Below are 22,702 nucleotides of genomic sequence, written 5' to 3' on the forward strand. Positions count from 1 at the left end.
GGTGCCCGGGCTTAGGATTCATCCCTGCGGCGTGATTGGGCTTCTAAACTGCGTTTGAAATTAATCTTACTAATATTTGATTAATAATCGTAGTTACTGAACTTTTTCACCAACGACTTAGTAGTGTTTCGCGTATTTAGAGGCATTAGCTTCAAAATTCAGAAGTCGGGCAGAAGGATTCTGTTAATCGTGTCTCTAAAATGCGTTTGATCAACAACAATATTTCAGAACTACTAGAACGTGACGTAAAAGAAGCAGTCGAGCAAGCTCAATGCTGCACAGTTGAATCGCCTACAGTTATACCTACCTTTAAGACATCAGATCTTCGAAGCTTTTGCTTACCTGGTAGGGTGGGAGCAGATTTTGTAGGCTGAAAGAATAAGGATATATTTTTAAAGTCTTCCAATTATAATCTGCTTTAATTTCAAAAGCCAAAAAACCTAATTCAGCATAATTACTGAGCACAGTTTCAATATAGAACATGACGGTAAAGACGGGTTGCGGATGAAATTATCTTAAGGTGCGATTTGCTTCTGGTCGTTTTCCAGTTTTTCTTCTTCTACGGATCATTTCAGATTTCATAACACTGTCATCACTTTATGTATAATCGTAGGGTAAGTGACTCAATAGTGGAGTAACCAACTTTTTAAATGTACTTACACTTCGCCACCTTTTGAGACCTCTACAATGGCCCTAAAAATTGCACTTGAAAGATGGTACCACAAGTGTTAACTTCACCAAATGACACATTCTACGTAACGTTACCACGGGTTTGGCTTGTTTTTTGACAGTATTTGTACTGTACCTGAAAAGTAACCCCCAAATATCATTACACATTTGAAAAATCGTTACATTTTCTATAAGAATTGATCAAAAGCTTCTGATGAGAGTAGCTCAAAACGTGTTGGTGAGACGTTGTAGCGTCACGCAACATTGTTGGTCACCAAATAATTTGAAGCTTCTGAAATCATAAACTTTTGGTTCAATGCTTTCCAAATCTGCGATCCAGTGTTCACTGGTACCATTCCTAAAACAACACAATAGACCTGTGCTGTTCTGAACCACTACCCTCCCAACAGCCCAGAACTCCACCCTATCGAACGGTATTGGGCCTTGGTCAAACTGAATCTAAAAAAAAACTAATAAATCCATGGAAAACGAGCAGCTGTTTAAAACTAACTGGCGTTCGGTGGCGAATAAGGTCGATGAGACCACTGTACAAAATTTAATGGAAGGGGTTTAATTTAATGGAAGATACGTTTTTGGAAACTGGTTTGCCTTTTCAGAAAAAGAAACACACAGTGAAAAAAAAATCAAAAATATGTAAACAATAAAAATAAAGTTCATTTTTAAGATTTTTAAAGTTTGAATCATATTATAATAAGGCGTCAGTCAAAAAGGGCCTAATTCCATCACAAACTTGGCGAACAATTATGCAACGTTTCATGGAATTCTGAGAGATAAATTATAAAATTTGATCTTCTTTTTCGTTATTTGGTCTAGAACTACTCACTTTGCTTGCAATTCTGGTTTATGGAATTGCAGAGGGGTTTTCTCGCTGGGTTATTTTTTGTTGGGTGTTCTCTAATAGGGAGGCATTGCAACTAAAATTCTATGATATCCTCAAAAGGTACAGTTATACACACCTTGTTAATACTTGGAAATGATCTAGTGGGCTGTTTAGCATAAAAAACTACAGCTTCAAACCCGTCCCAAACCCAAGACATGACGAGACAACTGGGTATATATTAGGATTCACTTTGTGATCCAGTCGCTAATTTGTTGATTTTGACGTTTAAGAATGCCGGAAAAAATATCGGGACAGTTTATTAGGGTAATGGATTACCGTTGGACCTATTTATGCCATTTTCACACGGCGTCTAATTGTGTGTCGCGTTTTTTCTATGAATATAATATATGGACATGAAAAATGTGTATTTGGTGAAAAATCCTACTATTCCAGATTCTAATAGTACTGAAGAAAGAATAATTTTCCTATTTTTTTCAGCAATGAATTTGAATTATAGTTGGATCTAAAAATACATCATGGTTGAACCCCTTACTATATATAACGTACCATTTGTTTGCTTGGGAAGCCCGCAAGGCCGAGAGTCATAAAACATTCCTCTTGTGGATGTTATAAAGTGAGCCGTGTTGGTGAGAAAATGAGTTTCAAGTGTACTATTTTTGAAAACATAATTAAACCGAAATATTTGAAAAATTCTTATAAAATATATATTAATCATTGAAAAAAGCTCTTTTTCTTTATAGTTATGAACTTTTAGAAGAAATATCTTAGAACATATGGACTAAATTAGCGCTGGTAAAACTAGGTCCAACCAAAATTCATTACCCCATGAATTGGTTAGGACAATTTTCAACAGAGACCACAACAGAGTGAAAAAAAGAACAACTTTGATCTTGTGTTAGTGCCCAATTGTCGAAAGGTATTCGGAATTTCGAAAGATGTCATGAGGTGACGTCGCTGCCAGCGTATGATGACTGTAGAATTCTCCACAAAATTATGTTGGAATTCCTCTCAGATTTATCCTGAATTTCTCTTTTAAACCCCATGGAATTCTCCTCAAAAGATTTGAGTAAGAATTTACTTGGAATTTTACTCAAAACTAATACATCGTTTGAAAAATTAATGTAACAACTGGCGAAAAATTAATGCACAATGAATGAAGCAACTGTAATGCAGAAAAAGATCAGCAATCTTTGGCTTCCACTCAATTGGCTTAAAGCCGATTACAATACGGTGGTTTAACATCCAATACAAAATGGTAATAAATCATATTGTTTGGCTGTAGTTACAATAAATCTGTGATTGATTGGTGACATTTGATTGGCATATCGCTAATTTACAAAGCTGATAAACGGGACAGTTTTGACACTAACATTTATAGAGTCACAGTCGCCCGAGTACATATGTACGTGCTTCAGCTTTATCTAGCCGTTCCCTATCGATAAAATATATCACAATTTGATCTCTTATTCGATAAGATAGTATATTTCGTGAATTGAGACGAGCAAACGTGACTACCTACCATTCTATGAGGCCAATTTTTCGTGCTTTGTATTAGACTGGCCCGTTCCTGTCCCTGCACATCAATTTGGAAATTTTCCGTTGAATCTGAACAGCTATCGAAATCGTCCTCAAGATCGTCCAACTCAACCACCGAATGGTACCGAACCAATTCTTTCGAGTCAGATTTGGCGCCCATGTCGGTATGTTCACTGATCAATTCGGAACTTCCAACTTCATCCAGCAACCTCGGTTCACTTGAATCACTGGATGCTTTCTTTGTACTTTCTTTGTAGTCCTTGAGTTTCTCCAGCAGTTTTTCACCGGCAAACTCCATCAGCTGCTGCTTGGTTGACTTTGGAATCTCCATCACAACGCAAATTCTTTGCACCTGGCGCCAAGTCCCTCCACTCTCTCACTGAAGACTGATGTGATTTCTTCGTTAGTTGATTGAAAAATTTGGTTCGCAGTCTCTGTTATCAGTGCCAACCCTTTCACGACAGACGTTGCATGATCAACACTGGACTGATAATATGGTAGGCAAAAAGAGGAGCAGGAGTGTGTTGAACCTGCATCACTTTAAGAGGAAGCATTTTAGAGTAAAAAAATACTAGTCGCAAAATTATCTTTATTGACGGTAAAATATGAGTTTCGCGTCATCGTGAAATGAACAACTTAAATGCGTATCACTTGTGAATGTCATTGACCAATGTTTCGACTTCAGAAGCCATTCGAAAACTACACCGACTGTGTCGGTTCTGCCACCCCGAACGCCGATATGAGCACGTTCACCAGCGTTATCAAAAAGATTCCTATCGTGATCATGTTGTTAATTCGATCCGCTTTGCAAAAGTCATCCTCATTCTTAATGTTGTATCGACTCTTCCAAATAAGTCCAATTCCAACGGCCACCTGGCAAATGATGCTGGTCGAGATGAACACCAAGCTGAAGTAGAAGTAGGGATGCCGCGAGTACGATTCAAGTACATAGCGCAGCTGATTGGCATTGGCCGAGAGCAGTGCCAGATCCATCATACCTTGGGCGAGATTCTTTTTCTGTTGATACACGTTCACATCTGGAATTATCCGCGCCCCATCTGCCGTTTGTATAACCTACAATCAAAAGCAAACAATAGTTATCAATCATCAAACCAATGGAAAGGTCAATTCTAATTCAGTATAATACCGGTGGTAACTGTGGTCCATACTCGGGTGCATACGGAAAAGGTGGGTAGCTGTCCCTTCTGCCGGGTTTCCTTCGGTCAACGTCCCGATCACGGTCATCCCGAGTTGGCTTTTCCGGTAGAAATCCGTCATCGATTCCTCGGTTATCGTTCGGTCCATTGGACGGTCTATCATCTACGTCCATCTCGGGACCGGCTAAGGGGGGCTTCTGCCTCGGCAAACGACCCTCGTCGACCGGCAGCAGTGGAACGGCATCGTTCTGGGCGGCGTCGGTGTCGCGGCGAGTACGGCGATTGGGCGATCGCTAAAAATGAATACATATATGGAATTATGCCGGTGATTGCTTTATAGATAGCATGGCTATAGGATGGGAAGCAAACGGTATATAGGAGAGGGATTGAAATGCGATCGTCCGGTGATTGTGGTGGCAGTAATACAATTGCTTTGTAAGCTAATATGCTCGTTCGTGTGCTGTATTCTAATCTCACTTACTGTCTCCATATTTAATTCATTAAGTTGCAGTAAGCATTTTTATGAAAACTTTTTCTCGTCATTTGCTATCGTCCAGGAAGTTTTCAAATTGGTCAACCATCCGTAACCATCAGAAAGTAGTTTTTCATAAATATAAACTATGAATTCATTCTATCTGTATTCAAGCTAAACGGCATGAGAAGGAGTACTGTGCCAATTTTGACGTATCTAATTCCAATTGTATTAATTAAATAAAACTCAAATCAGTTCTGCTCGGTGCCTTGTATTGATACATAATAATTATTCGGCATGTAAAAATTTCTGACTTCCCTGGGCATTTAGTATCGTTGTGCATACCATGATACGAATTCAAGATATGATACAGGCATAAAAAACTATTAATGAACGATTGTGGAAGTGTTCAAAGAACATTACTTGACGGTAAACGTAACGTTGGATCGTAAAAGCCAAAAGAAGAAGCAGATATAGAAATTAACTACTGGCATAATTATGAACTACCCAACAATCAATTTGAGCTGATTAGAGGTTGAATAAGCCATATTTTAGCTGAAGAAGCATATTTTTGTCTGAATAAGTTCTTCTTCTGTTTACAATGTTTGTTGGGTATTGTTCACCATCAAATCCAACAGATTCGTGACAACCAACTGGGAGGAACATACGATTGGAGTTACAAGCGCTGCGGCAACTTCAGGCCATTGGAGTGCTTAGGAGCATTCCACACCAAGTCATTGACCTTCAAACCAACCTGCCAATCGTTGGCGTCCACCTCAAGAAAGCCACTAACTTGACCATCGGTTGTGCGTACCTGCCCTGCTGACGGATAACCAATTTGGATGGGGACTTAAGTGCAGTTACTTCCAAGCTCATCGTCGGGGACTTCAATGGGCACCATCCGGACTCAATGGGCACCGTCCAGACTCCAGAGGCTCTACCCTAGCAAACATTTTTCTGGTGGTGCTGAACGACGGCGCTCCCACCTTTTTTTTTTAATAGACGGCACACCACCGCGATCGATATTGCCACTGCCAGCCGATGTATCGCGGACAGGGCTAACGACTTGCACGGTAGTCACCACTACCCGATCCGCATACAGCTTTCCATAGCTGCGGTCCCCCCAACGACTCGGAGACCCAGGTGGCGCTACGAGGAAGCCGACTGAGACGTTTTCAGGGAGAAATCAGACGCTCTCTTTCAGAAACGCGATCCGAACGACATATCCAGACTCACGAAAGCATTCTAAGAAGCTGCAACAGGATCCATCCCAAGGCTAGGCTACACGCAAACCAAAAATCTATTACAATGAATGTTAGTTCCAGTTCCTATCATCCTCTGTTCATGAACATCGCAACGAATGTTAGGAATTGACCATGCAGGCGATGTAATGGTTTTTTGTCTTTTTTTTATTTCGTGTTCCATCTACGCTTTCGACTATACCAGTAAGCTTGTAGAACGACGTACATTGTAGAACATTGTAGAACGACGCACACACTTATCTCGAATCTCTCCAGCAGAAAAAGCATACGAAGTCGAGCATGCGAGAAAATGAGCGCTTCATGTTTGCTATTAGGCTGCCCATTATTCAGAAGCATGGAGAGAGCAGTGGAGAAAGCACAGGTCTGATAGTCGCAACGTCCGTGGTTCTTCGAGTCCAGTCGGCAACCTTTTTTCTATTTTTTTCGACATAATTAATTTCACTCACTAATACACTCCACATTTTTCGGTCTCCAATTTTCTTACATCGGACCGCAGCTAGGTATATCGCATCCTCGGTTCATGCGGTCTCCACTTACATCCTCTGATGATGAATCCCACATAATTGTAAGCGAATCTTACATCCACCGGTTGGGTGTACACGCCCTCTTCAACGATCTGTGGCTGACTCACTAGTACCCTGGCCTCTGGAAACAAAGCTTGGTAGTGGCCATTCCAAAAAGTAACGCGGCAAGTAGAGAAGCCTCCTCCTTTTGGCCGATTGCGCTCAATTGCTGCGCGGCAACAGTGATGGAGAAAATGGTAAATCGTCGTCTCCGGTAGTTCCTGAAGGCTAATGGGCTCTTTGATGAACGGCAGCATGCGTTCCGGCAAGGACACGGCTTCTCTACTTACATTTGGAAGTCTTTAAGGAAGTCTCCCTTTTTAAGGAAGTCTCCCTTTTTAAGGAAGTCTCCCTTGATATTTCAAAAGCATTCTACAGGACGTGGACCCCCGGCGTCATTAGGCAGTTCATCGTTTGGGGCTTGGAAGGTCACATCACACACTTTGTAAGAAATTTCCTCCTAGATCGTACTTTCCGTGTGACTGTTGCGAACACTCACTCGGATCCGTTGGATTACCAATACTATCATGGAAGCCTGGTAGCAAAAATGGTTCCAGTCGTGGAGAGTCCCTGAGAAAGATCAAGGAAACCATACGACCCTGACCGGACAGCCACAAGTACAAGGACCAGTCGATCATTTCAAGACTCCGGACTGGCCATGCGAGGATTTCCTGAAATTTCGGTGGGACACCTTTCCACAAGGTTTGTCCAATTTCCGGCATCCCAGCCTCGGTGGAACACGTACTGTGTGTCTGCCCGGAGTTCCAGAGGCTACGCAAGCAACACTGACTCTCGGAAAATGTCAGGAATATACTTGGTAACGACCCCTCGACGTTGACTGCGCTGTACCTGTACAACAAAATCTAGCGCTCTTGTCGTTGGCTGCGCTGATCGTGTTCTCTTCGCCTTTATACTTTTTCTGTCGTCGGGGTATCTCTGCCAGACGGGAGCACTGTCTCCATCTTGTTCGGGAACCCATTCCTCACCACAGTTCCGTTGTAATTCTCATTTTACATTAAGTTTTTAAGATGTTGTCTCTTCCTTTCGGTGGGTAATTAGATTATTGTTTGTTGTGAGCAATCATTCACATTTGTGATAAAATTAGGTAAAAGTTTTCAAAATGCAATATTTGACATTTTCATATGTATCGAAGCACTAAAACGTAAGTAACTTTGATAGTAGGATATAATGACTAAATTTAATCTATACACTATTTCCGAAATGGGATCATAGGTTCCATTTTGTAGCTTAGGGTATTACTTTTGATATCGTATAGAGTTTTTATATAAAATATTTTACATATTTTACATATAGGGGAAATGGCTCAAATGTTGGCCTATGGATCTAAGATTGGGTCCATCGCTAAAAATCAGCTATTTATCCATTTTATCTAGATGCACGCGTCATTGGGACGGAACTAATGGATATTTTTGGTCGCTATTGAAAATTTATTTGATTGCTGAATTTATGTACGGGCCCAAATTAGAGACATTTAGGCCGACATTACATCCATTTCCTCTATCTATTTTTTTCGCCAGATTGAAAAGGCAGTCAACCAATCGCCTATTAAATGTATTTCCTATGAAGTGTGTGTTTGTGTGTCATCCTCCGTCCTTCACCCAGCCGGGGGCGTTTGACAAGTAGAACTGCGAATAATTTGATCAAATCTCATGCTCCGTAATGGTGCCCTTTATGTTGTGAAGACTAGGCGGCTTATTACGGATGTCACTTCACGGTGAAAACTTGTCACTTGTCGTCACGGTGAAGTGATTACTATTTGTTTGGTACGGCAATCACGGTTCTATCACTTCCTTATCACCGTGTAGTGACACCCGTAATAAGGCCCTAAGGCCTTCAAAAAGGGTAACTTTTGAGGCAAGAGGGAACAGAATATTCACAACAGGTACAGCAAAACATCACATAGACGCCCTTATTCACACTTACTACTCAGGGGGTAGTTGGTCAAGAAGAGCCAACGCCACCAACTAAAGCTTGAACCGGGTACCTGGGACTCCCACGATATACCCACGGCAATGGTCAGCAGACGATTCCCTGTGCGTGTTTAGTTTGTAATATGTTTTATTTGGCTATACAAAATATTTGAAGCCATGTTACTTTAACTTTAATTCTATTGTTAATTCATCATACTATTTTTTAATTACCAAGTCCATAGTACGCAATGATATTTCAATAATTGTTTGTTTCAATTGAACACTTGACTGTTTCATGGCTCTAAAGATTAATAACTTTTATTTTCTTTTCTTCTCCCCTCTTTTCCTTTGTTTTACTCTTTTATTTTCACTTACCAACAAACTTGATGAAGAGCACTTTATTCCTTAACGTAAATCCGTCTGGTAAGCTCAATCATTCCTCAACTCATTCTTGGTTCTGGCTACCTAGATATTATTTTCAATGGTTTTCTTCATATATTCAGCATGGCTTCATTATATTTAGATTGATTTTTCGTACTACGCTTTTCGTTTTCTTATTGTTTGGAAAATCTTTTCCTCATCGTCTTCGCTACAATATAGAGGAAATGTAGGTAATGTCGGCCTACATGTCCCTAATTTGGGCCCATCGCTAAAAGTCTGCTATTTACAAATTTTATCTAGATGAATGCGTTATTGGGACGTTTCTAATGGATATTTTTGGTTACTATTGAAAATTTAGTTGATTGCTGAATTTATGTATGGGTCCAAATTAGGGACACTTAGGCCGACATTACCTGCATTTCCCCTACTGTATAAATTTCTTCCGTTTTTCTTTTTAGACATTCCTTGTCCTCTGCTAACTCGTTCCATTTTTCTATTTCCACTTCCGGTAATTTTTCCATATCCTTCTTAATTGTGTCGTTCCACGTGAACGCCGGTCTTCCTTGTTTCCTCCTTTCTTGCTATCCTTGTATCCTTGTATATGTTCTCAATAGCAGATACGTTGTACTCTCACTCTTTTGACTGCAGTTTGTCCTTCTAAAATATTTGCTACGCATATTTCGTTTGGGGGAAGGAATAATCCTTGCATATTCCCATATATCTCGCGCTGTTTGGTGTTTATATCTTACTATTGAAAACACGTTCTTTTTCAAAATTGTTGCCGTTTTTGTTCCATGCGCAATTGCAGTAGAGATGACATTTTTATACATCAATTTACCTAAGCTCCATGGGGTATTTCGTCGCTTAATAAACTCTATTACCACCCTCGCAATTTCCATCGTGTCCTTATATCTTTGTCTTGTAGTCAACGATCTATCCAAACCTTGCATCAAATGAATTCCCAAGTACTTTATACTTGTACTCACCGGAAATTGCTCGTTGTTTAGTTCCCTGATTATAATACTGATTTTTTCTGTATTTATTTCAAGACCTACTTTTGCTAGAGCTTCTTTCAGATATTTTAATATGATTTCAAGTTCTTCTTTGGATGCAGCTAGCATCAAAATATCATCCACAAAAGCCAGTAATATTGGATGCTTCAAATGTTTTTCCTCCAATAGATTCGATTTTTTCACTTTTAACTTAACCTCTTTTAATACATCTTGGATAACTAAAGTGAAAATGAACGGAGACATTGGGCACCCTTGCTCTCAGAATACTAATCAAATGCGGAGTGACCAACACACTTATAATTGCTAATTTTGAAGAAATTCTTGGGCTGAACACACAATCTCGATTTATGAGAATCTACCACCACTACATATCATCAGATATGTGTCTTCCTTGTTATACTCCAGGCCGTGTTCACTTCACCAATCGCAGTTCCTCAATTGAATATGATCTGACCATGAAACAAGCAACTCATGGGATTCCCGATCAACTTCGACCTATTATTATCCCGCGTATTTTTACTGAAAAGTACCAACACGTCAATTGCGTGAAAAGATATTTTACAGACGGGTCACGTCATGGATCCACTGGCTTCGGTGTCTTCAATGAAAACTCTAGCGCCTTCCGCAAACTCCAGGAACCTTGTTCCGTTTTTGTTGCTGAGCTGGCAGCAATCAACTTTGCATTGGGGATGATTTCCAACATGCCCGCAGACCATTACTTCATCTTCTCGGATAGTCTCAGTTCGATTGAGGCTATTCGGTCGATGAAACAAGGTAGGCACTCATCTTATTTCCTTTCAAAGGTAAGGGAGCAGATGAGTGTACTGGTCGAAAGATCATATATGATTACCTTTGTATGGGTCCCTTCACATTGCTCAATCCCAGGCAATGAGAAGGCGGACTCTCTCGCAAAGGTGGGCGCGCAGGAAGGCGAATTTTATGACAGGCAAATTTCACACGATGAATTTTACCATTTAGTGCGTCAGAGTACCCTTTCGAGTTGGCAAACCGATTGGGACAATGGAAATCTTGGACGGTGGTTACATTCAATTATTCCTAATGTTTCTTCGAGAGCGTGGTTTAAAGGCTTGGACTTAAGTCGTGACTTCATTCGCGTGATGAGTAGACTTGTGTCCAACCACTACTCGCTAGATGCTCATCTCAATAAAATAAACCTCGTGGACAGCAACATCTGTCGGTGTGGAAACGGTTACGATGACATCGATCATGCAGTTTGGCAATGACTAAAATATATACGTACCCTAATTAACAAAGCACAAGCAATAAAAAATCTCAAATTGGCCACTAAATACTACAGGGGTGCACCAATAAACAAAAAACAAGTTGCAATAGAAATGAAGAAAAAGCCAATAAACAAATAAAAAGCTTCTTTTAATAATTTGAATGTGAGCGGTAAAAATGGCAAAAAGGGCAATAGTAAATACAATACGCTCAATTAAATAAGGATGAATCTCCACTAAATTAGGAAATTTGAGCACTAAATAACTCACTTTCGTCACCTGCAGTTGAACATATTTTCCCATAAAAGTGGCAAAATGAGCAATACCATATTGAAAAACCGCAATAAATAAATCTAAAATGTCCCACACAAAGCGCACAGTTATCACTGTTTTAATCCAATTATGCTGTAAAATCGTGATTATTTCCCCAAGAAAAAAAATGAAAATATCTTTTAAAAACTGAAAAAGTTCCAGGAACCAGGAGATAAATGTATGCTTGAACATGAGGATGAGCCATCGTAAAATATGAATCGTTCTTAAAGAAAAGAAAATAATTCATGCAGGAAAGTAAAAATGAGCAATCAAAAACGAACACTGCGTAATATAAAATAAAACAAAATTCCAATGATATTCAGGAAATATTCCTTTAAATTGAAAGTTTATGAGCCAATAATCCAGATCAATTTCCATATGGTATATTCAAGACAGCGATAAGTAGTGATACTGTGTCTTGGCTAACAAAGTCGATGTCGATAAAGAAGATTAAAGAATGTGGGTCTCATTGAAAAAGGTACCATTAAACAAAGTCAAAAGAGCACTAAAAACAGCTGTTTGAGCAAAATATACGTCACAAAAGAGCACTAGAAAATGCCATTTGAGCAATATAAAGGTAAAAAAAGACACAAAAAGCACAATGAATGTCCCAGGGAAAATTTCAAAAACGCTCAACAAAAAATAAGAAATGAGCAAGAAACGTATAAAATTAGCACTCTGAAAAATAAATTGAGCATTTTACAGGCCATGAAGGTCACTAAGAACGAAAACAATATCTCTTGAAAACCTGCAAATCTTCATCGAACCATAGACAAACAGACATAACACTCGCATCTTGTACATCGAACACGCATTTAACGATCAATTTAAATATGTGATACTAACTAATGATAACACCTCCGCCGGTGGCGCCCATAGTTAATTTCCTTGCGTTTGACGTTTACACACTACTGTCATCTGTTGAGCGTGCTACCCGTGACAGTGTTCTCAACAGATGGCGGTAATGTTTTAGTGAAGATGGTTTACAGTGGAAACTATTCGATGTGTTATGTCTGTTTGACTGTGATCGAACTATCGCCTCATTTTTTAACAACAATCAAATGAAGGCAAGATTAAATTAACTATGGGGGCCACCGGCGGAGGTGTTATCAACTAACACATATTTAAATTGACCGGTAAATGCGTGTTCGATGTACAATATGCGAGTGTTATGTTCTATGGTTCGATGAAGATTTGCAGATTTTCAAGAGATATTGTTTTCGTTCTTAGTGACCTTCATGGCCTGTAAAATGCTCAATTTATTTTTCAGAGTGCTAATTTTATACGTTTCTTGCTCATTTCTTATTTTTTGTTGAGCGTTTTTGAAATTTTCCCTGGGACATTCATTGTGCTTTTTGTGTCTTTTTTTACCTTTATATTGCTCAAATGGCATTTTCTAGTGCTCTTTTGTGACGTATATTTTGCTCAAACAGCTGTTTTTAGTGCTCTTTTGACTTTGTTTAATGGTACCTTTTTCAATGAGACCCACATTCTTTAATCTTCTTTATCGACATCGACTTTGTTAGCCAAGACACAGTATCACTACTTATCGCTGTCTTGAATATACCATATGGAAATTGATCTGGATTATTGGCTCATAAACTTTCAATTTAAAGGAATATTTCCTGAATATCATTGGAATTTTGTTTTATTTTATATTGCGCAGTGTTCCTTTTTAATTGCTCATTTTTACTTTCCTGCATGAATTATTTTCTTTTCTTTAAGAACGATTCATATTTTACGATGGCTCATCCTCATGTTCAAGCATACATTTATCTCCTGGTTCCTGGAACTTTTTCAGTTTTTAAAAGATATTTTCATTTTTTTTCTTGGGGAAATAATCACGATTTTACAGCATAATTGGATTAAAACAGTGATAACTGTGCGCTTTGTGTGGGACATTTTAGATTTATTTATTGCGGTTATTCAATATGGTATTGCTCATTTTGCCACTTTTTTGGGAAAATATGTTCAACTGCAGGTGAAGAAAGTGAGTTATTTAGTGCTCAAATTTCCTAATTTAGTGGAGATTCATCCTTATTTAATTGAGCGTATTGTATTTACTATTGCCCTTTTTGCCATTTTCACCGCTCACATTCAAATTATTAAAAGAAGCTTTTTATTTGTTTATTGCCTTTTTCTTCATTTCTATTGCAACTTGTTTTTTGTTTATTGGTGCACCCCTGTAGTATTAAGTGGCCAATTTGAGATTTTTTATTGCTCATTTCGCTTTTTTTATTGATGATTAATTGTGCTGCCGTTTGGCAATGTACGGATAATTACACCGCCAGAGAGCGACTTTTGAATACCCTTGAGGCCCATGGAAGACAACCCTATGTTCCTATCAGAGACGTGTTGGGAACGCGCGATATCTGCTATATGCAGTCGGTTTATGTATTTCTTCAAATGTCTAGTATAAGAATTTAATTCCTTTGTCTTTTGTCTCTCTTTATTAGTTTTTGTTTGTCTTGTCCCCCCGTCTCGTTGAGTCTCATCGTCGCCCACTGGTCACCCACCATAGCCGGTCGAACTCCAGACGAAACTAGAACCGCACTACCATTCATACTGGCGACAACGCTCTGACGTTACAACGAAACCTTACCCCAAGCTCCTCCCCTGATCCTATCCTTCGACAATGTACCTCTCTAACCTCGAGTAAGCCGCGAGTATTCGGCCCAACTCCTACTAGACATAGAATAAAGTGAATTTTGTTACAAACAAAGAACAATGAACTATCGGCTCCGTAAAGCTAACGCGATTGAGCCTTCCAAATAAGCATACTAGTTAAAAAAAAATCACTGCTTCTTCATGAAATAAACGTTCTTATCAAACCCAGTCGTCAAAATCGAGTACCACTTGGTCGTTCTGCTTCAACCTGAGCGCTGCTCTCTAGCCTCAACTCACTTTCGCTTGGGACGGCGTGGTGTGCAGGCAGCAGAAGTATCAATAGCAGCAGTAGGAAGGTGGTGGAAGATTAGGTAGTCCACTCTTCTACCTAACAAGCAACAATGACAGGTCGTGGCAAAGGAGGAAAAGGTCTTGGTACAGAAGGTGCCAAGTGTCATCGCAAGGTTCTTCGTGATAACCGCCATCCGTCGTCTGGTTCGCCGTGGCGGTGTCAAACGTATCTCCGGTCTGATCTACGGGGTGTGCTGAAGGTGTTCCTGGAACATGAGATCCGTGATGCTGTCACCTACACTGAACACGCCAAGCGTAAGCGGCTGTACGGTTTGGCAACAAAACGGCTCTTTTCAGGGCGTGCGTTCGCTTTGATTGTTTTCGGTTGCATTTGGCTGATAAGCGCTGGCGCTTTGCCTCCCGACGGTTATGCGTGTGTAATTGTGGTGGTTTTCTCGCTTCCTGGGAAGTTTTCGAATCGAGAAGGAAACGTGATTCATCGATGTCGCTATCTGCATACTTGTTTTATTTCCTTCACGTGTGCTCCCGGACCAGAAATGTGTGGCATAGTGAAACGATCGATGCCTGCGTCGGAGGTGTTGGGTTTTCTAATCGTTCTATGATGGTGTTGGTGATCAGATGTACTCCATACACTGAAGAGTCTGCCCATTCTGCTGTGAATCCTGCAGTTTGCTTCCAATACAGTAGCGCAGGCGAAAGAGTGATGAATGGTCTCAATGCTTCGGTGTGAAAAGAAAACGGTTGCTGGAGAGTATTGGCAAGGATAATGCATGAAACAGCTTCGAAAACATGGAAAGACAGGCTTATAGCAGATAATTTTGGTGAGATCTTTCTTTTTGTATTAATTTAAATTTGTTTACATTTTCCCATAACCTTTACTTTACATTGCCAAATGGAGATTCCTAAATATATTCCATTTCCTACTAACACAAATGTTCCCTCCCGTGGCATCTATGAAGGTAGTATGGGTTCCCTGCACCTTCTTAAGTAGATGTTGGACTAATTTTCCTTCCTATCCCTTGCGATTGTAAGGATGTAGCCGGGTGTATAATGCGATGCTTGATTTGTCGATTTTAATGTGTGGGAAAAACCGCTAGTCCCAAGTTTTTTTTTTTCACGGCAACACACGATATTTTCGACAAAATGTATTGGTTGACCATTATATAGCCCCCCACGATTTGTGCAATCGTTTATGCTATGCTATGCTATGCTATGCTATCCGACGATCTTCCCTGGGTGAAGGCTACCTGCATATATTTTGTAGCCTATGATGCATAATGTGATTCGTCAAAATTCAGCAGCCACTTACTTCTTTATTCTCAGGTATTGGTACTTGATTTGTTTTTTTTTTTCATTCATCTGGTATCATCTCTTCTAAAGTTTCATCATTAGCATACCTTAGAAATTCATTTTTTGTTGTATCAGTCCCCTTTGCTTTTTCATTTGCTAGATTTTGTATTATCTAGCTTATTTCTTCCTTTGTTGGTCCTGTCTCCGTTCCTTCTCTATCTTCTTCAATGATTAGTTCTTCTCCTAGTGTATCATCGAGCTCCTTCTCCCATTGCGCCATTGTTATGGTAGGTTATGTCAATCTTTCTTTTGTTTTCACAAACTTTTTCAGGAATTGATGTGTTCTCATTATCCCTTCATACACTGACATGTTATTAAAGAAATTCACAATTTCTTTTTCTCTGTGATCCCTATCTGCCAGCCTATACTCGTGCCGTCTTATATCGATATTAGTTCTTGCAATAGTTATGTCCATCCCTCGTTCTTTTGCGATTCTAGTACTCTTCTGTGTCTTTCTCAATCTTTTCAGTGCTGTTTTTATTTTGGGAGTTGTTGGTATTTCTGTACTCCTCAAAACGTTGTTTGCAGCGGATTTTAATTTATTTACTAGCTGGTTGTATGCCTCATTGATCCCTATTTCTTCTGCTGCCACGTTGCCTTTTTTACTAATTCTTCGTGATATCTTTTCTTTGTTTCTTTAAACTGTAAGTTTGATGCGCTGATTATCTATGAAACCTTTTTTTCTGGTTTTTCAATTCCTTCAATAAGTTTGATATCACATATCAAAATTTTATGATCAATGTTTAGTTCCGTCCAGTTAGCCCGTAAATATTGTATTCTGAATTTATTTGGATGTTCAACTGCTACGACATTTGTTCCCATTTGTTTTACGGTACTTAAAAGATAACAAAAAATCGTAGAGCATCAAGTTTTGGAACAAGTAGAGCTCTATTGAGCTTCATAATAACATGCGGGCGGATGGCGGGTTGTCGAATTATCTTATTTTTGTGTTTCGATATTGTTTTTGACAACCATCACGTCGATTCAATACTGGCATTTCAAGTGTTTCCCATCCACAAAAAAAAAACAATTTGCGTCTAGTAACCGGGTGAAAAGTGGAAACTCCATTTGGATAAGGATTTTAAGCTTAATCGACGCTAATTTAATTTGCAAGTCGAAAGTTCACGATTCAGTAGTATTTACCTACATCAAATCGTATTTAGCCATTGCAGCTCATTGAAATCAAGTACGTGAAATTAGAGCCCTTATTTGTCTTCATCTATTAGGCGAGGAAAAAACGATTTCACTTCAAATTTTGCGCAGTCTGATTTTCCACTGTTATCTATTTCAATAATAAAACATCACAAGAGCTCGCCAATTTTGTGAACCGATTCACATTTTCTTTACGTTCAAGAGGCCTTCATGGAGAAGCGATTCGACTCGCACACATGAAGGTCTCGATCAACGCCAGCCAGTGTGCATCTGCTGACCAAAATTCGTTTGCTTTTTAGCGCAAGTTTCCACTTTCCTGCTGCAAGGCTTGCGAGATGTAACTTTCTACAGTCATTCGTAAATTCGTTTCATTGTACCATGTAGTTGAGGAAATAAAAAAAAACTGCATCCTACAGCATTTATATTTCGCTGATGCAAGAAATCGGAACCTGTTTATCATGAGTGTTTTGTTACGAAATGGGAACATGATTTGAAAGTTTCATATGAATTTAAATCGCTCAATTATGGATTAAGTGATTGAAGCTAACCCCAGCTTAATATGAGGGCTGTGCGAAAAACTGGTGAAGATTCATGAAGATATAGGGGTCACACATAATAATCAACAATTCTGTCTTCGTTACGGTCATTTTAGTAGTGATTCATGATATTATGAAATGCGTTAAAATGACAAAATATGAACAGACAGACTGTCTGAGACAGTAATGTAAGTAAATACCTTAATGCTTAGAGTACCAAACGATATTTTAATCCGGATATTTTTTCTTTAATAAATCATTACGTCTAATTTGTATCATAATAAACATGTAAAGTCATGCTGTTTTGACCATGGTAGGCATTGATAATGAATTGTGAAAAGTTTTCGAAGTTCGGTGCATTTCGGTATGTGTTTGTAAAATAAGTAGACATGTGCCTGTCAAATACATCAATTTGATTAAAACAACGATTGGGTTGTTGAATATTGTCATAGCAACCACATATTTGATTTCGACAGAATTTAGAACCATCATTTGACAGAATTTAGAACCAACATTAGAGCAATATTGATGAAATTAAAAAAAAAACCTCCCATAGTTTTTCGCCTTACCGTATGCGTGATAATGTTTGCACCATCGTACAAATAAGGTTCCCGTTTCAGCTGTGCATACAATGCCTTGGTTTTCTTTGCATGCACGTAACCTATAGACTTCTCTGACGTTTGTGAATTATACATGTATTAGTGCAGAACTTTGGGTAAATTTAAAGGTTTTCTTGCACTAATACTTATAATTTACCCCGAGTTCAGCACTAATACTTGTGCATTTCACAAACGTCAGAGAAGACTATAGCTCATACCGTAGTAGGCTGTGTATTAAAAAAAGGTTTACTTAGTTTGACAGTTGCACCATGACGAAGTGGCAGCGTATTGGTGATTTGTACCACGCGCAAATGTCGCAAAAAGACATTTCAATCGCCGTGGGAGTGTTCCGGTGGACCATCGAAAGGGTTTTAGACCGAGAAAAGAAAGGACAACTATCCGCGAAGGTGACCACAGGTCGTCCGAGGTCAGCTCGGGCTCCGAGAGTTATCGCTGCCATCAAAAGGAAGATTCGGGTGAATCCAGTGCGTTCAATAAGGAAAATGGCAAAGGAACACGGGATCAATAACTTTACGGCACGGAAGATCGTAAAGGAAGATTGCGGGGTGAAGTCGAGGGCACGGAAAAAAACACATGATTACCAACCGCATCCGGGAGCTACGAGTCGAACGATGCAAGAAAATCTTAAACTTCCTTAAGCGAAAAAATCCGGTAATCCTGTTCACCGACGAGAGCATGTTTACCGTTGATCCCGTATCAAATTCCAGAACCGAGCGGTATATCAGTTCTCTTCCGGTAAAAGACGTGGCCGACGAGCACAAGAACGTGTATCTGACCAAGCATCCTGCTAGCGTTATGGTGTTTGGATTGGTGGCTTCCGATGGCAAAAAAATGGACCCGGTGTTCATTGCAGAAGGCGACCAGGTCAACACGGAGGTCTACATCGGGATTTTAAGTAAGCATTTTCTTCCGTGGATCAAAGAACAATACGGTCAGAAGCCAAATGTTGTTATTTCAGCAAGATGGGGCTCCGTGCCACACCTCGAACCGCACTCAGAAGTGGTTGCAGCAACATCTTCCGTTCTGGGCGAAGGATATGTGGCCACCATCCAGCCCCAATCTTAATCCGCTGAATTACTCAATATGGCGCGTCATGAAGGCCAAGGTCTGTTCTAAACGCCACCCGAGTATAGCAAGCCTCAGACAAACATTGACCCGTTCCTGGAGAGAAATGGATCCAGACTACATTATTAGAACCTGTCGTGCATTCCGGAAGCGTTTGGAGGCCGTAATTGCAACAAGTTGAATCTCGATCGATGATAAACATAGTTTAAGACTCTGAAAAACATCCCCCTTTAAATAAATAAAAAAAACTCGAAAACGAAATTTTTGAGAATTTTTTTAATTTTGAAACTGCTCAATGGTGCAAACATTATCACGCATACGGTAATATCCACCACAGTAATATTTGGACCATGATTGTATGTTTATTTTTCGAAAATGAAGCACCCTAGTGTTGAAGTTTTAATAAAACAGACGGAGATTAATCGTTACAATCAGTCGCGGATGCATTCCATTCGCGATGACGAATGAAAAGGTTAAATTGCACTCATGGCCATCAAAGACGCTCAGTGAAGTGACATACTCTGCAACCCCTCATGCAACTGGTAATTATACGTGCATCGGTCTCGGACTGATGAACTTTTATCCATAAAACTCGTACCACATCGCTCTGGTCAATTGCAGTTCTTACATACCACACCTATCACGCAAACAACTGTTTTTTTTTTCTCCGACGAAGAACCCTTCTGTCGCACTTACGCTGCCCGATCTGCTGCGAGTTCCGTTCGAGTCTGGTTTCAACTGCCGTCCCCGGGTGCCACTGCTGTTGGACTTTGGTGGCCTGGCTTCCTCCTTTGGTAAGTTGACCACTTCCGGAACTACCGGCACCACAGTGGCTGTCGGTTTCGTGTCCGTCTCGTTGCCAATGCTGTTGCCGGCTGCTTCTTCGATAACAATTTCAACATATTTGTCGGTCTCGTTCGTGTTGGACATTTCCGTTCACTGACCTTCTTCTCTGTATTCAAAAATCGATATTCACTTCGTCAATCACTACTCTTTCACGAACAACGAAAGTCAACTGGTCTTCGCTATTCACGGTTACCGAATTACATCACCCCGTTTCACGAGATGATAATAAATTCTTCTGGAACCGGTTCTGATCCACTGTTTCACCGTCGTTGTTGTTGCTTCTTTTTCGAGGCACGGTTAATTAATTAAATGAGTCAGAAATTCCTCACTTGACTCAACTTGACAATAGCACTTTTTTTGAATCGTTAACAATAGCGTCTAGTGACTTAGTTATCGAAGTAAATCGCCGTTTGGCAGAACAGATCACACTTCAGTATCTGCCTTCAAAGCACCGAAACCAAACACCGCACGATCAACGTAGCAGTAGCATCCGTTTGCCTCGACGATCAAAATACAAATAAAGCGAAAACCAACCGACTCGGGTAAACCAATCATGTTTATATCGAATGAAACCAAGATCAGCAAACTACTACAACAGTAGTGAGTAACAGTAGTAATATTTTTTTTTTTGCGAGTTCGCGACTTTATGCTTCGGTGAATTGTCATGCCAATTGCTCGTTGCTATTTGCGTCTGTGACGATGGTCGCAAACACACATGCAAATTTCGGATACGATTTGTTGCGATTTGCGTTCATTCGACAGGTCAGTAGCATGGTGGGTACAGTGGTAGGCAAAATTTTATCCAAAAATCCACTACCACCTTGAAGGGCCTCTGTAAGCTTTCAATGAAAAGCCAATAGGTCAAGAATCATTCCTGTCTGGAAATGTTATCCTCATCCCCTCATCACTAGACAAAGGTTTCGGGATGGATTAGTGATATGTAAAGCATTTACCAATTTTAGACTAGGTCAAAACAGTATAGAGCAGACATTATGTCCCAGTAGAAACGTAGCAGAAACCAGAAAGAAGAAAACATATCAAGCCAAATTCAGTGTCAAATTTTCAAAGGGGCATAATTGGTTTTGTAAACAATGACGATTTCTCGCGAATAAAAGCTCACACATGAAAATTACTGACACCAACAGGTAGATGAATGTTTCCTCTACCACCTAGCATTGTTAATTTAAAGTGATGCACTTTTATTTGCGAAAAATCAACGGTTAAAGCCACTGTCTACAAGAGCAATTGCGCCTTTTTGAAATGTTAGCGTGAATTCTTTGTTTCATACTACCCATACAATTTCATTATACTTTCCAGCCAATCGAACGCTTATCGGAAAAATTGTTTTTTTTTTCTCTAATTTGGCTTCCACCGGTTTTTCCGAAGCCATAAGCTTTTAAAGTCAAGTGCAATTTTCCCACTTGTTGGGTTTTCACATTTGCGTGAACGAAAATGAACACTGTATGTAGGCTAAAAGGTAATTATTACCACCACAGATGATTGGTTTTTAAATCCAATAAAGAGAATAACCGTACCTCTTGATGTTCACAAACACATGCCGAAAACGTACAGTAACCCCTCCATATATACTGTGGGTGGTACCGTCCACCCACCGCTATTTCTCGGCTGTGCTTCAACACATTGAGCTGATTTTCTGTAGTTTATGGTTGACATTAATCACTTAGAATAATCATCAGGGTAATTGGTTAAAAGCCAGTCGAGAAACAGCGGTGGGTGGATGGTACCACCAACCGCATATATGGCGGGGTTACTGTATGTCGTTGATTGAAGAAAATTAACTGCTTACAAAAGAAACCACCTCTCGGTCTGTGACGTCGTCATCGTCGTCGTCGTCGTCGCGGATATGGTGGAGGATGAGTAATCACAACAAAAGACAGTTGATGAAAACCGACATAGGTATGTATGATCGGGAGCAGGTTTTACAACGCATGACAACATAGCGTAGTTGTGTGTCGTGCGGGAAATACCAGCACGGTTGGATGTAAAAGGATTGCCACTTTGGAACAGCATGCTAATTAAAACGTAAACAAAGACCCCTCAGAGGAAATGCGGATACTGTGTTCTTTACCGGATGATTTATAGTTTGGTTCAAATGTGGTGATTTTTATTGAAAGGAATGGTCATTGAACCTATTTTTAAAATGGATGTTATTTGTCTGCATTTTCCCGGTATCCATCCTCCCCGTCTGATTTCTCGAATCTCATCAAATCTTCGGACAAGTCACGAATGACCTAAAATGCGTTAAAGTGACTACAATAAAATTTCAATGTTATCACTATCAAATATTTGTTTTTGGTGATTTATTTGAAAGCCATCACATATAACAATGGAATAAGGCCTGTACTCGAAAAAAATGCACCAGACAAAAGTGTTCGCAAAAAATTTATTTTAAGTCGGATTTTCTTGAAACTTTCAGAGAATGAACTAATACATATGGGTTATGTTTCGGCATAGTTACTTTATTCAATTTCTTTTCCATCGCTGAAAACCCGCACCTTTCCCTTAAGACCCCTCATTACATTTTGTGCAATGGTGGAGCCGACCTTTTCGGTCACTTTCATCCATTCTTTCTTCAACTCCAGCTCGTTCTTAAACACCTTGGACGATTTTCGAACTTTGGCCTTCATTATGGCCCAAAATCTTTCCACCGGACGAATCTCTGGTGAATTTAGGGGGTTGGCGGTTTTTGGTACAAAAACAACGTTATTGTCTCTGTACCAATCCAACGTCGATCGCGCGTAATGGCATGATGCCAGGTCCGGTCAAAATAATGTCTCGCCTCCGTGGGACCGCA

At 39.8% G+C, this 22,702-nt stretch overlaps 1 protein-coding gene across 1 annotated transcript; it reads right to left on the bottom strand.

Annotated features, from left to right (window-relative positions):
- Nucleotides 1-3,702: 3,702 nt before the first annotated feature.
- LOC135703397 (ninjurin-A-like) lies at nucleotides 3,703-20,380 on the bottom strand. Its single transcript, XM_065224593.1, has 3 exons — nucleotides 19,738-20,380; nucleotides 4,215-4,517; nucleotides 3,703-4,141 (listed from the first exon to the last, which is right to left on the bottom strand). Exons 1-3 carry the CDS (start codon nucleotides 19,969-19,971, stop codon nucleotides 3,767-3,769), a joined length of 912 nt encoding a protein of 303 aa, XP_065080665.1. The 5' UTR covers nucleotides 19,972-20,380; the 3' UTR covers nucleotides 3,703-3,766.
- Nucleotides 20,381-22,702: the final 2,322 nt, after the last annotated feature.

This window comes from Ochlerotatus camptorhynchus, unplaced genomic scaffold (genome assembly GCF_037179485.1).
Source record: "Ochlerotatus camptorhynchus isolate MF236.1 unplaced genomic scaffold, CSIRO-AGI_Acam_v1.1 ptg000213l, whole genome shotgun sequence".
NCBI lineage: Eukaryota > Metazoa > Arthropoda > Insecta > Diptera > Culicidae > Ochlerotatus > Ochlerotatus camptorhynchus.

Bases quoted from the DNA above. Each gene is read 5' to 3' on its own strand.
- LOC135703397 (XM_065224593.1), bottom strand. From the start codon at position 19,971: ATGTCCAACACGAACGAGACCGACAAATATGTTGAAATTGTTATCGAA. The intron at 4,518-19,737 runs GTAAGTGCGACA...ATTCATTTTTAG, and splicing joins CTCGCAGCAGATCGGGCAGC to CGATCGCCCAATCGCCGTAC. The intron at 4,142-4,214 runs GTATTATACTGA...TTTTGATTGTAG, and splicing joins ATGGACCACAGTTACCACCG to GTTATACAAACGGCAGATGG.